General features: G+C 37.5%; 1 protein-coding gene across 4 annotated transcripts in view; it reads left to right on the forward strand.

Moving 5' to 3' along the window:
* LOC135477409 (plexin domain-containing protein 2-like) overlaps positions 1–16,231 on the forward strand; it is a 63,194-nt gene extending 46,963 nt beyond the window's left edge. For 2 of the 4 annotated variants that reach the window (XM_064757486.1, XM_064757489.1), the window contains 4 exons: positions 6,918–7,037; positions 10,958–11,024; positions 12,301–12,434; positions 13,123–16,231. In XM_064757486.1, the coding sequence (XP_064613556.1) occupies positions 6,918–7,037; positions 10,958–11,024; positions 12,301–12,434; positions 13,123–13,221 (420 nt within the window). In that variant the 3' untranslated portion in view covers positions 13,222–16,231. The remainder of the gene's footprint in view (positions 1–6,917; positions 7,038–10,957; positions 11,025–12,300; positions 12,435–13,122) is intronic. The other 2 variants (XM_064757487.1, XM_064757490.1) reach the window with 1 other exon arrangement.
* Positions 16,232–17,268: the final 1,037 nt, after the last annotated feature.

Raw genomic sequence — 17,268 nt, forward strand, 5'->3', positions numbered from 1 at the left:
CAATTTATGAAACACGAACTTTTAACTCGTTATAAAGTTCTGTCTTCAGCTTAGTGTAATATATAACATAATCATAGGAAAAATATATATTGTCATATGTTATGGCTGAGTCTAATATTAATGTATGCAAGTGTTGTTATCACATGAGTGAGACGTTGAACATTGAAGTGGCTAGAAAAAGTGTGAATATTTTCTATATAACTGCATTCTACTGATTATTAATGCAGATGGCAGCCCTCATAAGGACTATGAAATGGGTTGTGCCCAATTTGCTTGTAAGCCTTTCATTATGCCAGCACCCTTTAACATGTTAACGTGTTTAACACTGTTAGTCTATCTTTGAAGTATCTCTTACACCAGATGTCTTACGAACCACCCTCATGATGATGTTATGTTTCATGCCATTCTTGGTGAAACAGAAACTGATTGTTTGGATGCGGACGTTCGTCTGCCTTTTTAGGAAACCATTAGTCTTCTCTTCTAAACACCAAGTGAATGTAACCAATACATCAAGTTATAAATACGTCATAGCAGGTCATGTGATCATTACAGATTATAGTCTAAGTCAGTGGTTTGAGACTGTGATTTTGGTGCATTATATTACAAATGTAAGGTGTGATATTTTGCAGTCGTGTGACATTGTCACTGGGTGTTTTGGTATCTGGTATGATGTGACATTTTAATGGTCTTGTAGGCATGTAAGACATGTGATAGTGTACCTGGGGCATTATGTTAGGTTATTAGATGTGATATTTTGTCACTGGGGCAGTATTTTTTTTACATGAAAAGGAACTTTAAAACGAAGGATTTTTGGTTTTAAAGAAAATAGAGAAGGTTAAAAAAAATGAGAAAAGTGTTTCATTTTTGAGGCACATCTTATATCTAATATAAGTCACTTTTTATATGTGATGACTATATGATATTTTAGGGGCCTCCTTAGCTCATTTCGTTAGCACGCTAGCACAGTGTAATGACCCGCGAGCCTCTCACCAATGCGGTTGCTGTGAGTTCAAGTCCAGCATAATGCTGGCCGCCGTCGTATAAGCGAAATTTCTTGAGAATGGCATAAAACACCAAAGAAATAAATAAATAAATAAATATAATATTTTAGGCATGTTTTCTGTCAATGGTTGGAAGTTTTCAGAGGTGACATAACACATGTAGATGAACTTCCTGGATATGTGGGACCAACTTTGATCCCTTCATTGAGACTCTTGCCTTGTTTTTTGGGGTTTTTTTTTAGGCAGTTATCATTGTTTACTGCAAGCTACTTAATTTACATAATGACCACTGAGACACTGGGGTTTTATTAAAAAAATTAAAGAAAAAAGTCTTTGGTAACAAAAAAAACAGTTTTTAATATTTGTTATTGATGGCACCTTGCTCTACCCAGAGTTGGGACAATATCTAAGGATTGGGTTCTAAAAACATCAAAAACGGATGTCCAAATACCAAAAAGAAAAAAAAAAATGATGTGCCATTGAATATATGCACACTTAACACACATACATGTGATACAGTCTTGTGAATATTGTCACAAAAGAACCGTCTCTTTCATATACATGTGTGAGATGTCATCAGGTCTGTGAATCATTGTCAAGTGATGAGTATCCAAAATTACAATCTGCCAGACCTTGTAATATTTACAGCAGCCCCCAAGTCAATGTGAAGTACCTGTACAAGGACTTGCCTGGGGTAGATTGGTAGTTCAAGTAATTCTAAACTTCTTTTGTAAAGGTTTTGGATAATTGTGTCAAAAAGACATTATGGGAATTTTTCCACATGGTTTTGTTAGTTACTGGACCATTAAGATGTATAATTCTTCTGAAAATGAAGGCCAGTTATTGGCTGTTACATTGTCCATTTGTACAGCCCGCCTACATGAACGAGTAACATTTGGTAGGGTTACATTGTCCATTTGTACAGACCACCTACATGAACGAGTAACATTTGGTAGGGTTACATTGTCCATTTGTACAGCCCACCTACATGAACGAGTAACATTTGGTAGGGTTACATTGTCCATTTGGACAGACCACCTACATGAACGAGTAACATTTGGTACAGTTACATTGTCCATTTGGACAGACCACCTACATGAACAAGTAACATTTGGTACAGTTACATTGTCCATTTGTACAGACCACCTACATGAACGAGTAACATTTGGTAGGGTTACATTGTCCATTTGTACAGACCACCTACATGAACGAGTAACATTTGGTAGGGTTACATTGTCCATTTGTACAGACCACCTACATGAACGAGTAACATTTGGTAGGGTTACATTGTCCATTTGTACAGACCACCTACATGAACGAGTAACATTTGGTAGGGTTACATTGTCCATTTGTACAGCCCACCTACATGAACGAGTAACATTTGGTAGGGTTACATTGTCCATTTGTACAGACCACCTACATGAACGAGTAACATTTGGTACAGTTACATTGTCCATTTGTACAGCCCACCTACATGAACGAGTAACATTTGGTACAGTTACATTGTCCATTTGTACAGACCACCTACATGAACGAGTAACATTTGGTAGGGTTACATTGTCCATTTGTACAGCCCACCTACATGAACGAGTAACATTTGGTAGGGTTACATTGTCCATTTGTACAGACCACCTACATGAACGAGTAACATTTGGTAGGGTTACATTGTCCATTTGTAGAGACCACCTACATGAACAAGTAACATTTGGTACAGTTACATTGTCCATTTGTACAGCCCACCTACATGAACGAGTAACATTTGGTAGGGTTACATTGTCCATTTGGACAGACCACCTACATGAACGAGTAACATTTGGTAGGGTTACATTGTCCATTTGTACAGACCACCTACATGAACGAGTAACATTTGGTACAGTTACATTGTCCATTTGTACAGCCCACCTACATGAACGAGTAACATTTGGTACAGTTACATTGTCCATTTGTACAGACCACCTACATGAACGAGTAACATTTGGTAGGGTTACATTGTCCATTTGTACAGCCCACCTACATGAACGAGTAACATTTGGTAGGGTTACATTGTCCATTTGTACAGACCACCTACATGAACGAGTAACATTTGGTAGGGTTACATTGTCCATTTGTACAGACCACCTACATGAACGAGTAACATTTGGTACAGTTACATTGTCCATTTGGACAGACCACCTACATTAACGAGTAACATTTGGTACAGTTACATTGTCCATTTGTACAGCCCGCCTACATTAACGAGTAACATTTGGTACGGTTACATTGTCCATTTGTACAGCCCGCCTACATTAACGAGTAACATTTGGTACAGTTACATTGTCCATTTTTACAGCCCGCCTACGTTAACGAGTAACATTTGGTACGGTTACATTGTCCATTTGTACAGACCACCTACATGAATGAGTAACATTTGGTACAGTTACATTGTCCATTTGTACAGCCCACCTACATGAATGAGTAACATTTGGTAGGGTTACATTGTCCATTTGTACAGCCCGCCTACGTTAACGAGTAACATTTGGTACGGTTACATTGTCCATTTGTACAGCCCACCTACATGAACGAGTAACATTTGGTACAGTTACATTGTCCATTTGGACAGACCACCTACATGAACGAGTAACATTTGGTAGGGTTACATTGTCCATTTGTACAGACCACCTACATGAACGAGTAACATTTGGTAGGGTTACATTGTCCATTTGTACAGCCCACCTACATGAACGAGTAACATTTGGTAGGGTTACATTGTCCATTTGGACAGACCACCTACATGAACGAGTAACATTTGGTAGGGTTACATTGTCCATTTGTACAGCCCACCTACATGAACGAGTAACATTTGGTAGGGTTACATTGTCCATTTGTACAGACCACCTACATGAACGAGTAACATTTGGTAGGGTTACATTGTCCATTTGTACAGACCACCTACATGAACGAGTAACATTTGGTACAGTTACATTGTCCATTTGGACAGACCACCTACATGAACGAGTAACATTTGGTAGGGTTACATTGTCCATTTGTACAGACCACCTACATGAACGAGTAACATTTGGTAGGGTTACATTGTCCATTTGTACAGCCCACCTACATGAACGAGTAACATTTGGTACAGTTACATTGTCCATTTGTACAGACCACCTACATGAACGAGTAACATTTGGTAGGGTTACATTGTCCATTTGTACAGACCACCTACATGAACGAGTAACATTTGGTAGGGTTACATTGTCCATTTGTACAGACCACCTACATGAACGAGTAACATTTGGTAGGGTTACATTGTCCATTTGTACAGCCCACCTACATGAACGAGTAACATTTGGTAGGGTTACATTGTCCATTTGTACAGACCACCTACATGAACGAGTAACATTTGGTAGGGTTACATTGTCCATTTGTACAGACCACCTACATGAACGAGTGACATTTGGTACAGTTACATTGTCCATTTGGACAGACCACCTACATGAACGAGTAACATTTGGTAGGGTTACATTGTCCATTTGTACAGACCACCTACATGAACGAGTAACATTTGGTAGGGTTACATTGTCCATTTGTACAGACCACCTACATGAACGAGTAACATTTGGTAGGGTTACATTGTCCATTTGTACAGACCACCTACATGAACGAGTAACATTTGGTACAGTTTACATTGTCCATTTGGACAGACCACCTACATGAACGAGTAACATTTGGTAGGGTTACATTGTCCATTTGTACAGACCACCTACATGAACGAGTAACATTTGGTAGGGTTACATTGTCCATTTGTACAGCCCACCTACATGAACGAGTAACATTTGGTACAGTTACATTGTCCATTTGGACAGACCACCTACATGAACGAGTAACATTTGGTAGGGTTACATTGTCCATTTGTACAGACCACCTACATGAACAAGTAACATTTGGTACAGTTACATTGTCCATTTGTACAGACCACCTACATGAACGAGTAACATTTGGTAGGGTTACATTGTCCATTTGTACAGATCACCTACATGAACGAGTAACATTTGGTAGGGTTACATTGTCCATTTGTACAGACCACCTACATGAACGAGTAACATTTGGTAGGGTTACATTGTCCATTTGTACAGACCACCTACATGAACGAGTAACATTTGGTAGGGTTACATTGTCCATTTGTACAGACCACCTACATGAACGAGTAACATTTGGTAGGGTTACATTGTCCATTTGTACAGACCACCTACATGAACGAGTAACATTTGGTAGGGTTACATTGTCCATTTGTACAGACCACCTACATGAACGAGTAACATTTGGTAGGGTTACATTGTCCATTTGTACAGACCACCTACATGAATGAGTAACATTTGGTAGGGTTACATTGTCCATTTGTACAGACCACCTACATGAACGAGTAACATTTGGTAGGGTTACATTGTCCATTTGTACAGACCACCTACATGAACGAGTAACATTTGGTAGGGTTACATTGTCCATTTGTACAGACCACCTACATGAACGAGTAACATTTGGTAGGGTTACATTGTCCATTTGTACAGACCACCTACATGAACGAGTAACATTTGGTAGGGTTACATTGTCCATTTGTACAGACCACCTACATGAATGAGTGACATTTGGTAGGGTTACATTGTTCATTTGTACAGACCACCTACATGAACAAGTAACATTTGGTAGGGTTACATTGTCCATTTGTAGAGACCACCTACATGAACAAGTAACATTTGGTAGGGTTACATTGTCCATTTGGACAGATCACCTACATGAACAAGTAACATTTGGCCTACCATCGCAGTGGTGAATAGGAAAAGTTACACGACCCAAGGATGACTCAGAATGAAGCAAATTTTGAGTGTGTCACTTTTTATATGTGAAGACTACATAGCGGTTTGTGTAATTCAGGACAAGTGAGGACTGATAAATTGCAATTAATTAATTGTATGTAATTTGCTACTATTTCAGTTTTTTTTTTTTTTGCCATACTGAACACAGTAATTTTGTTTTAGTAAGTTGTAGAATGGGACGAAACCAAAGTGAGATATAGAAAAGTCATTTCTGTGGATATGGTGTTATTGTGTTGGAATGTACAAATTGGCCTTTATTTTCGTCATTTTTCACCAGAATCTAAATGGATTCCTGTAAAGCAAGTTTACGAAGTTCCAGTAACTAGTACCATAAAGCTGTTGCTCCAGTTAAGTGAAGGTTTTAATGCCTATAAATTATAACAGATTTTGTAGATTCCATAGTAGTTCATAGGTTTAATGATTAAACCTCTCATATTGCCTCTGTCCATACATGCCAAATGTGGTGCGTTATAGTAAGGATGTGGAAATTTGAGATTTTTTTTTTTTTTTTTAACTTTTAGCAGCTTTATGAGAATATACTTGGATTCTTATAGGTTTTATTTACGGGGGTCGTGGCAAGAATTGTCATCCCAGACTTCCGTTCAAAGTAAAGCTGCTAGAAAGTGAAATGGTGCAGATTTTTGTTGTTATCCTGTGCATAGACTATGTAAAATGTTATCTTTGGTGTCTCAACAACGACAGAAGTGTTGATCTTCATTTGATTGGAGGATAATTCAGGAGCTTCATATACCACACATGAACTGAGGCGACACCAATTTTATTTTGTTTTTTATGGCAAGCTGACACACAAAAAAGTCCCAACATGGAATAAAAATAATGTTGAAAATCAACCTTTTTGTTTTGTCTGATTTTAATATGTTTAATATGGTTTTCCCATTTCGCAAGGCTCTCTGGTGATGTGAATGTTTTTTTTTAACAGCAACAATTGTTGAGACACTTTTTTATTTTTATACCCTTGGATGACAGTCAAGAAAAAAACATCCTTCTCATAAAATAAAAAATTTAAATTGGTGTAGCCTAAGATGAAGTTGTCACATTTTTACAGAGCCATAAAAACTCTTCTATGTGTGGTATAATTATGACGCCAACAACAACTACCACAACAACAACTACCACAACAACAGCTACCACAACAACAGCTACACCAGGCTGCCCATTTTTGAAGGTAATTGACAGGTTCATAAGCACTGAAGTGCGTGGCTCTTGCACTAACAATGCTCTTAATACGCGTCTGTAAAAAGAAGACAAAAGCTGTGCACGTTCCTAAACTGTTGTCATCAGGCCAAACTTAAAAGTTCTAGTGTTGTGCATAGCCTGACTGTATGAGAAGAAATTTGATGTCAGTTGAAAATTTTTTTTCTTTTTTTTTTTTTTTAATGTGTGTAATGAAATAAGTTTGGAGTTTTAAAAAAAAAATTAACCTTGAAAAAGAAAGAAACTTCTGTCAAATCCTTGTGTTTTAAAGTAAATAAATTTTTAAAGTAAAAAAAATAGTTGAGTAGAGCCCAGTTTTTACAGGTTGGTCAGGCTATGTTCAACAGACATATTTTTATGTTGGCCTTACCCACCCAGGAACATCCTTGGATCCACAGAACTTTAGCATCAGTCCTCTTGAGTGCTCTGCTCTGGCTTACAGGTTTTGCTTGATCCCGTCTCTTTAACCTAACAGACATACTGCAGCTATTCATTTTTCGAACACTGTTCGATCTTCTCTGAATCTCTATGTATCCCGCTTCCATGCACATCTGTTTGGATTGGAATAGTCTTTCATTCTTTGCTGTACAAATTCAGTGAGATGAAATGGAGCTCCTTGTACTAGTCTTTTGTAATATCAGTGATGATAATTCTGACTTGACCAGTGTAATATTGCGGGGCCTCCATGGCCGAGGGGTTCAGCGTGCCAGTGATGCTCAATAACTCTGCCTCTCACCAATGCAGTTGCTGTGAATTGAAGTCCAGCTTTTGCTGGCTTCCTCTCCAGCCATATGTGGGAAGGTTTTAGCAACCTGTGGATGGTTGTGGGTTTCCTCCGGGCTATTGTCGTTTTCCTCCCACCATAATGCTGACAGCCGTCATATTAATAAAGTATTCTTGAATACGGCATAAAATGCCAATCAAATGGCTTTAGCTGAGCTTTTGCCGTACCTAAAATTTATCATTGTTGCAGTGGCACATTTTACCTAATTTTGATGGATTCAACCACCTTATTGGGCAACTTAACAGTTTTTTGGTGAACTTTCGTTAACTTATTCCCAGAAAAATTCAAGCGTTGGCATCAAAAGGATATTTTGAGGTTTTGAGGTACCAGACTTTAAGTAAAATGCAATAACTTATGTATTTAATATGCAGAACAATTAGAATTGTCTATAGTTCCTACTGTGTTATGTTCTGGTTCAGTGTTCTGGCTCTGAGCTGGTTAACACGTTTACAGTCTTATCTGTTGCTGTCTCAAGATGTGCCTGCTGGTATGGTGTGACAAATTTGGTTATGAAGGGAGAAATCAGTTTGTCACTATTAATGGGAATGTCGTAAATCTCCTTTTCGTCTGTATGAAGATGGTCAAAAGGTGTGAACTCAATAATTCTTCCCTTTATTATGTCCCAACTATTGGTGTATGTGTGTGCTTATAAAACATACATGGAGTACACATGTACTGCATTGTCACAGAAGAAAATGGTATGTTCTACTGTCATTTGGACCGTCTGTGTAGCTTGTCCTCGAGTCGCCCATTCATTAGAAACAGATTTTGTGAGTGCAGCTATCACTGGGAATCACAAAGATCTAATGGGGACTGTCCATAAAGTAGTCAACTTTAATATTGTTGACAAATATTGTTGTCATTTGAACACACTCTGTATATTTCTCTGTCTAATTTCTGACTGCTTATCCTCTATTCTGGGCCTGTTGGTCATACTTTTGGCATCCTGCCCTTTCAGCATTGCTATTCATTTAACTGGGAGCCTGAATGCAGGGCGACATGCAGTTTTTGCAGTATTTTGCAGCTATTGCAAATTTGCGCTTGTTAACTAGTGTGATTTGATCATTGAGGCAGGACTGCATGTACACACACACACATGCATGCTGCATTGCGAGTGTTTTCTTGTATGACTGCAGGGGAACTTTATCCGGATATATGATACATGTATATGTGACAAGGATTACTGTCTACAAGCTTCTTATACTCTTTCAGGCAATAATATTATTTTACCTACCATTTTTTGATTGTGTGCATTTTTGAATGTGTTTATTTTAGCTTGTTGGCTTGATTAACGGATAAACATTGTAATTTTTCTTTGGCTCAGCTGGCATATTTGCTTTGAAACTAGGTGTGACCTGAGTGAATTTTTGTTTCGATTGTGCTATATGTGCATGTATGGCGAGATGTGTGGTGATGGGGTGTTTACTGTGGGGGTGATGGGTGGGTTGTTTACTGTGGGGTGATGGGTGGGTTGTTTACTGTGGGGTGATGGGTGGGGTGTATACTGTGGGGGTGATGGGTGGGTTGTTTACTGTGGGGGTGATGGGTGGGGTGTTTACTGTGGGGGTTATGGGTGGGGTGTTTACCGTGGGGGTGATGGGTGGGGTGTTTACTGTGGGGGTGATGGGTGGGATGTTTACTGTGGGGTGATGGGTGGGGTGTTTACTGTGGGATTGTTTACTGTGGGGTGATGGGTGGGGTGTTTACTGTGGGATTGTTTACTGTGGGGTGATGGGTGGGGTGTTTACTGTGGGGGTTATGGGTGGGGTGTTTACCGTGGGGGTGATGGGTGGGGTGTTTACCGTGGGGGTGATGGGTGGGGTGTTTACTGTGGGGTGATGGGTGGGGTGTTTACTGTGGGATATCAATCTTCATCTGCATGCTGTGATGACAGTTATAAGTTGTTGTATACATGTGAATTGCATTTGTCATGCTTTACAATCTTTTATTCCAGATGAGGGAAAGATGTTTTCAGATGTGTGCATATTTACAGTAATACTGACTGTTAATTGTGAATGTGCTCTGTAGAGTAGTGTTGATATTAGTGCGGTAATTTTATCGTTCCAAATGTTCAGCTTTAGTGTTAGGGTTTCAATTTATGTGTAATGTTGAACACATTACTGATCTATTTGATGACATGTTTAATGCCTAGACAGTCAGAAATGGTTAATGCTCATATAGGACAGTCGGAAATGGTTAATGCTTATATATTACAGCCAGAAAGGGTTAACACTTAAATAGGACAGTCGGTTAATGGTTATATAGGACAGTCAGAAATAGTCAATGCTTGTACTGGACAGTCAGATATGGGTAATGGTTATATAGGACAGTTATAAGTGGTCATTGCTTGTATAGGACAGTTATAAGTGGTTAATGCTTGTATAGGATAGTTAGAAGTGGTTAATGCTTATATCGGACAGTCCGAAAGGGTTAATCCTTACATGGAACAGCCAGAAATATTGCATGCTTATATGGAATAGACAGAAAGGGTTAATGCTAAGTAAAATTTAAAATGTATGTGGGAAGGTCTGCAGCAACCTGTTGTCACAAGTCAGAACAGGGAGCAAGTAGTTGTATGTCTGACTTTAAGTAGACAGGTGCTACTTCAGATCTAGTCAGCGACAAGTCAGTACAGGAAGCAACCACTTGATCTGACTGTAATGAGACTAGATTCCTTGCCTCTTAAGGTTTAGGGAATGACATTTTTACGTTTAGATATATTTAGGCCCTTTCCTCAGGAGCCTGCTAGTTTGGTTGCAGCGAATCAGAATCTCTTTTCTAACAGACTAACTCTTGAATGGTAATGATTTGTGAAGTCTGCTATTATGGTTATTTGGCAGCCAATACAATTATGATAGTAATGGTTATTAAATGCCTGCAAAAAACACACTTTGGAGGAAAAAAAATTGTACTTGTATATGAGAAAAGTATTTTATTCGAAAGTCATTGTTTTACTTGTCAATTTGTCGACTGTTATTTGTCAGTTTGTCCATTGCTATTTCTCAGATTATACATCAGTAAGATCTTGTTTTAAATAGCTAGGCGTTGTGCCAGGGTAGTAAATGTATTCAGAATAAACCGTGTTCTGGTTTTGCCTCGTTTTACAGTCTGGAAATGACAACTGTTCAGCCATCGCTACTGTCCAGCCAACTAAGGCACCGCTGACTAAGAGGGGTAAGTCTACCACTCAGTTTGGTTTTTAACTGTAACATGGGAAATTGGATTCAGTTTATCCAATTTATTCTTTTTCCACTCTAATGTGAGTTTAGAAGAATAGAAAACATGGAACTTGAAGTAAGTATTAGTAGACGTATTTATTTTTTTTTGTTTTTTTTTTAACTGAATTAAATGCACCCATGTATGTGGGTTGTATGGTGGGCTTTATGGACCACATTCATAATGTAGATTTCCCATTGAGGTCAACAAGAAAATCAGCTTTCAAGGCACATGCATACTGGGCATACAGGAAAACAAAATTCGTGACCTCGTTTCTCTTTTCTTTATTTCAATCCATGATCAGATTAATGGTTAATTACATGTGTTTTTGAGCTGAAGTTTGCATGCGTGTGTCTCATACAGGCCAACTCTTTGGTAACATTGCTGCCTAATGCAAATCTGAGTTTTAGAGGTAATTTTGCCAAATTCATTATAATCAAAATAATAGGAAGCATTACATGTAAATCTGGGTGTTAGAAATTAACTGACAGTTTACAAAGTTAAACAAGTAATCAACACTCCATCAGTAAAAGATACAATCAGGTGCAGAGGAATCATGGGAAAAGCTTGGCATTAAAATCTGAGGGCAAAACATATTAGTATTTACGATAGATTACCATAAATTTTGTCCAAACAAATGTATTTGGCAGCTAATAAATTTCATGAAATGTTACTTTTGGTGCTGGTACATTTTCCCAGTGCCAAAAAATGCATTGTGAATGTGTTTTTCCTACATTTTGCACAAACCTAAAACAACTTATAACTAACCTTAATTAACTTAAACAACTTATAGCAAACCTAAAACAACTTATGACAAACCTAAAACAACTTATAACAAACCTAAAAATCTATGATCAGTACAACTCTCAGAATCTGGCAAATTTTTCAGAGCAATTTAGTCGTGGATAGAACTTTAGGCCGTTTATACAGTATTTCAGCCAAAGTTTGTCATGTAAAAATGCACTTTCAGAAGCATATAAAAGCCTTAAAATGATACATTTGATGCCAGCACTTCTGATAATGCATTAATCAAAACAAAAACCTTGTAAGTAGAACTGCAAGGTGGATGGAGGAATCAGAATCGAGAAAAATGTACCACATGAAAAATGCTGAACTTTAGGTGAAATATGCTGAACTTTAGGTGAAATATGCTAAAATATGCTGAACTTTCGGTGAAATATGCTGAACTTTAGGTGAAATGTGCTGATTGGTGTTCTGTGTAACTGTGTTCCAGGTGATGGCATAGGGTTCCCACCAGGAGCTGTCATCGCTATCATCATCATTGTGGCTCTTGTCATTGGGATAGGGGGCTGGCTGTTCTATGCCTACAGAAACCCTACGTCACCATCGGGCATGTGGCTGATGGAGGTGAGTAAGCAAGTCTGTGTGTGTCCAGGGCACGCTTCCACAAAGTAATTCCTGACTTTATTCGACTGGGCCCAGTTGTTCAAAGGTGTATTAGCAGTTATGCCCAATGTTAACTTATTATTATTCGTTATTGGTATTCGTTATTTGTGTGTAGTCAATAGTCGAAATAGGAAATTTGTCTTCATGAGTGTTTGAAAGTTGAAATTGTTGTTGCAAACTTAAGGCAGGTGTAAGAAGAAAAAAAAGCAGGGTGGTGAGAAATTTTATGAGAGAACATCAAGGTAAGCAAGAAAAATGTAGGTGATTGAGAAATCTTGGTATAAAGTGAGAAGATCACAAGGGTGAGAAAGTCAAGTTGACTGAGAAATTTCAGAATAGACTGTTTGTCATTGGGCAGTGATACAGTTATTACTTAAGTCTTCAAGAACTGGGGAAATACATGTCAGGTCAAAATGAAATAACTGACGATTTTTTTAATCAGTTACATGTAATGTAAATACAAGATAAGTGAGAAATTACAATGAGGCAGATGGCTGCTGGATGAGTACAGGGTCATTGCTTCAATCTGTTTAAAACAATCGCTGTTTAGAAATACATGTCTGCCAAAGGTATGAATATGTATTTAGCTACAAAATGATTCCGGCTTTTAAGTCTTCACCAAGTATGATGCTTTTTTTTTTGACTTCAGCACCGTCCTGATGCTATGAAAACAAAGCTGGCCAAGATGAAGTTCTGGAAGCAGAGTACGCCAACTGGAGACAAGTATGCTGTGGAATCTGAAGCCTGATTAGAGGTCCCATGGCCAGAGAGCAACCAGATTGGTTATCCAAGCTCATGAATATTCATACACATGTGATGTAAGGGGAAATTTTATTGGGTGATATTTTAAATAGCAGCAGATTATTTAACCGGGATGAACACGTATACACAATGAAAGAAGGACTTGTGCAGCATGAAGAAGGGTATAGCTCAAGGGAGGTCACTCTGACCATAGAACCTTAACCAATAGTGGCTTATTAGAGTCGACCGAAATGTGTACCATTGGTAATTAGGGAATTCTTGGTACCACCTGTTTCCTTAGTGATCAGGAATTAGCCAGTGGAAAATATTCATATTCCCAAACTGAACCACTCAGCAGAATTGGAGTTGTCATTCACTTTGAGTTTAGCAACCTTAAAAATGAAAAAAAGAAAAAATCCTGGAAAAAAAAAATAACATTTTCTGTTAGTTTTGTAGTATCGTTGGTTTGGTTGAAACTGAAACAAAGTTACTTCCTTTCACAGGAAACTGGTTTGTAGATGGTTTTCGATACTTAAAAAAAAAAAAAGAACAAGGGTGTTGTATGTTTATCTCCAAGCATTGTGAGCATTGAAGTGGATATGAAAAGAAAACAAAAAAAGTGCTGATTGGGAAGGTTTGTTTTTCAAGCTGAATCATCAACCGCTCACAATAGCATGTCTAGGTGAGATGGAATGGAAATGGGTTGTTTCCATTGGCTACCATGTTTTTATACTGTTACATATCAAATGCAATTGTGATATTTTACTGTCCAAGGGTTTTCTTCAGAAGCTGCAGGTTGCATAGACCTTCTGCTTTATCTGCTATGAAAACTGCTATCCCACGTTGAGCCAAGAAAGGTGTATGAAGCTGAGAACCGTGATGTGCCTGATGCCTTCATTTAAGCAGAATCTTGATGAGGACTGACTAACATTAAAGTTACCTGCTATTATACACCTTGAATGTGTGAGTTCCATTTTAAAAGCAGCTCCACAGTACCCAGACTTATATGTCATGTCCGTTATGCCTTGACCTCAAACCCAGTATAAAGTGTTGTGTGTGGCAAGATCAGTCATGAATAATCATGACACCAATGTCCAGTCAAATTAAAAAGGTCACACCAGAATCACCAGAACCAAAAGATGAAGGTAAAATAACCTGAACAACAACAATTATTCCACGGTTGAAACATCTCTTTGAAGAAAGTGGGCCTCATTGCAGGAGGGAGACGGCCACTGATTGGCTAAGAATTACTTTGCATCCACATAAAAGGACAGATTTGCATTGAATACATTTATGAGGTGGGGCTTGTTATTGTGAGAACACTTTATAATTGAACTTGTGATCAATGCATGGTCCCTGTGTGAATGCAGAGTATAGGGATATGTGGATGCATAGCAGGATCGTGGTAGATAAAGCAGAGGACTTGTGCTAGATATTGTACATACCAGGTGTTATCTCTGTGAGGGGAAGGCTGCACGAAGCCTTCGCCATGAAGTGTGTCAGTGAAATCAGTGTGAGTGCATGCGTACTGGTGTGAGTGTTCAGGCCTTGGACACATTTTAACAGGTTAAAGTTACACACAAAAGCAGAATACGCTTGTCTTTAATAGGTGTTAGAAAAAAGTTACATGCTGTGTCCGTTAATCTGTTTTTCTCTTCTTTTTTTTTTTTTAATCTATTAATTAGGTGACTCAGATTTTCAAAGGCTGTTTGTTAGACCTCAGTAGCTGTAAAATGCTAATTATATAACCTCCATGACATTGGAGGTAACTCATGATGTCAACATCCATTTTGAAAAGATATCTTAAAAAATAAAAACAAGCAAAGAAAAACATTGGCTTCTCCATGTATTTTGTATTTATTGGTACTATTATTTTCTCTTTTTTTGTAAAATTCTTAATGTTCAAACTTAAATTAAATCAGTGAGCAGCTTCAGAGATCAAAGTTTTAAAAAAATGAATGTGTTTCTTATGTGGGCGACTTTTTTTTTAAGGCTGTACAGTTCATATACTGGTGGGAAGCATCTTTTACTCTGTATTTGTGCAGATTCAGTTTTTTTATTTTCATATCTCAGTACCTTGCTGGAGTTATTTATGTTCATATTTACACTGTGTCTCTTATACCCTCAAAGCACCGGGCTGTTTTCATGTATGTAGTACGTCTGATAAGACCATGCATTAATATGTATGCTAAAGAGACTGAACCCACACAGGCTTTTGATGCACAGATGATATGATTTTCTGTATGAGTACTTGAAAAAATATGAGTTGTGCTTTAACAAGATAACTTCTTTCTTTTTCAAATTGATTTTGTGTAGAATGCATATTCTAGGAACTGTAACTTAAGAGTGTTGTTTGTGCATTGATTTTCTTTTTGGTTTTATTTTTATTTTTTGGCAATTTGGAGAAAAATCTGTTTTTGGACTTTCTAAAATTATAAAACATTCCATACAGATTTAAGATTTAGTTACACTATAATACTAAATTATGCACTTTTTTCAATCTTTTTTTGATAACGAATTTTGTAACATTGTGAATACGTATTTGTATATATTATTATTATTATTATTATTCAAAATAGTGGCGTGCTTATGATATTTCTGATATTCAATTCTTTTGGTGTTTTATTCTCTTGTGTAATTATTGAGCTTCAAATTTCAAGTCTCATAATCCTTCACCACAAACACCCACCACCTTACAAATTAGTTCCCGGGGGTTGGTATATGAAAAGCTTTAATTGCATCTACGGGGCATCACATACCTGTAAAAATCAACAGGAAATGAAAGGCAACAGTGACTAACACAGCCACTTGACAGTAGTGGCTGGCACGGTGACATGACAATAGTGACTAACATTGTGTCATGGCAATAGTGACTGGCACTGTGACATGACAACAGATCTTTGATCCAAGACAAATAAGAAAAAGAATGGAAAGTAGTCAATCCCCTGAATCAAACAAACAATTTTGCAATATGATAGTTTTATGCAGATTGGTTTCAAGTGTTTGTTTCATTTCAAGTGTTCAATTCTTTAAAGTTATAATATATATATATATATATATAATAAAAAATATTAGAAAATTGTTGGTTTCAACATATTCAGAAGTTAGCTTGTTACTCAGTTACTCTGAAAAAGAAAACATAAAAAATCCAAATGTTACATATGTTTTATATCTGTGCTGCTGTTTTTCTTTTTTCTTGTCTTTTCTCTTGTAGATTTGTTACTCCTGAAGATGCATTACATTTGTTCTGAGCTACTGTCTACTTGATTATAACTTGTGAACATATCAGGAAAGCTTAATATAAGTAAAAGCTACTTGTTTTTTTTTTGCATGAGTTGTTACATTCAGACTGTTTGCATTTTGGTAATTATTTGGATATTTCTTGAAATTTTTAAAAAATCTGTTTTAAATATCATGTTTTTTTTTCCGGTGCAATTCTCTCTGGTTGTGTTTCTATTAAATGCCACGTGACACTTTTTTCTCTTCTTGTAAAGCTCCATTCAGTAACTTTGTTAGGAAGAGGTGTGCGGGGTATTGTGAAATAGCTGTCACATGAGGAAAATGCCGCCTTATCAATCTAAAAGCTAACAAATTTTGTAGACTTGTCTTTGAATACTGAGTATTGTCTCACATCAGACATGCATTTATTGTGACCCATCTCTTTGTTTTGTGTTAAACTTATTGGAACATATTCATGGTGACATCTCCTGTTTTGTGTCATATCCGTGGTGACAGTTCTGTTTTGTGGAGACACATCTCCTGTTTTTTGTCACATTCATTGTGACACATCTCCTGTTTTTTGTTGTATCCAGTGACATATCTCCTTTTTCTGTCATATTCATTGTGACACATCTCCTGTTGTGTGTCATGTCCATGGTGACACATCTCCTGTTTTGTCATATACAGTTTCCTGTTTTGTGGTGACGCAGTTGTTTTGTGTCATATCTATGTTCACACATCTCCTGTTTTGTGGTGACACATCTCCTGTTTTGTGGTGACGCATCTCCTGTTTTGTGGTGACACATCTCCTGTTTTGTCATGTCCAGTTCTCCTG

This window comes from Liolophura sinensis, chromosome 11, assembly GCF_032854445.1.
Source record: "Liolophura sinensis isolate JHLJ2023 chromosome 11, CUHK_Ljap_v2, whole genome shotgun sequence".
NCBI classification, from domain to species: Eukaryota; Metazoa; Mollusca; class Polyplacophora; order Chitonida; family Chitonidae; genus Liolophura; species Liolophura sinensis.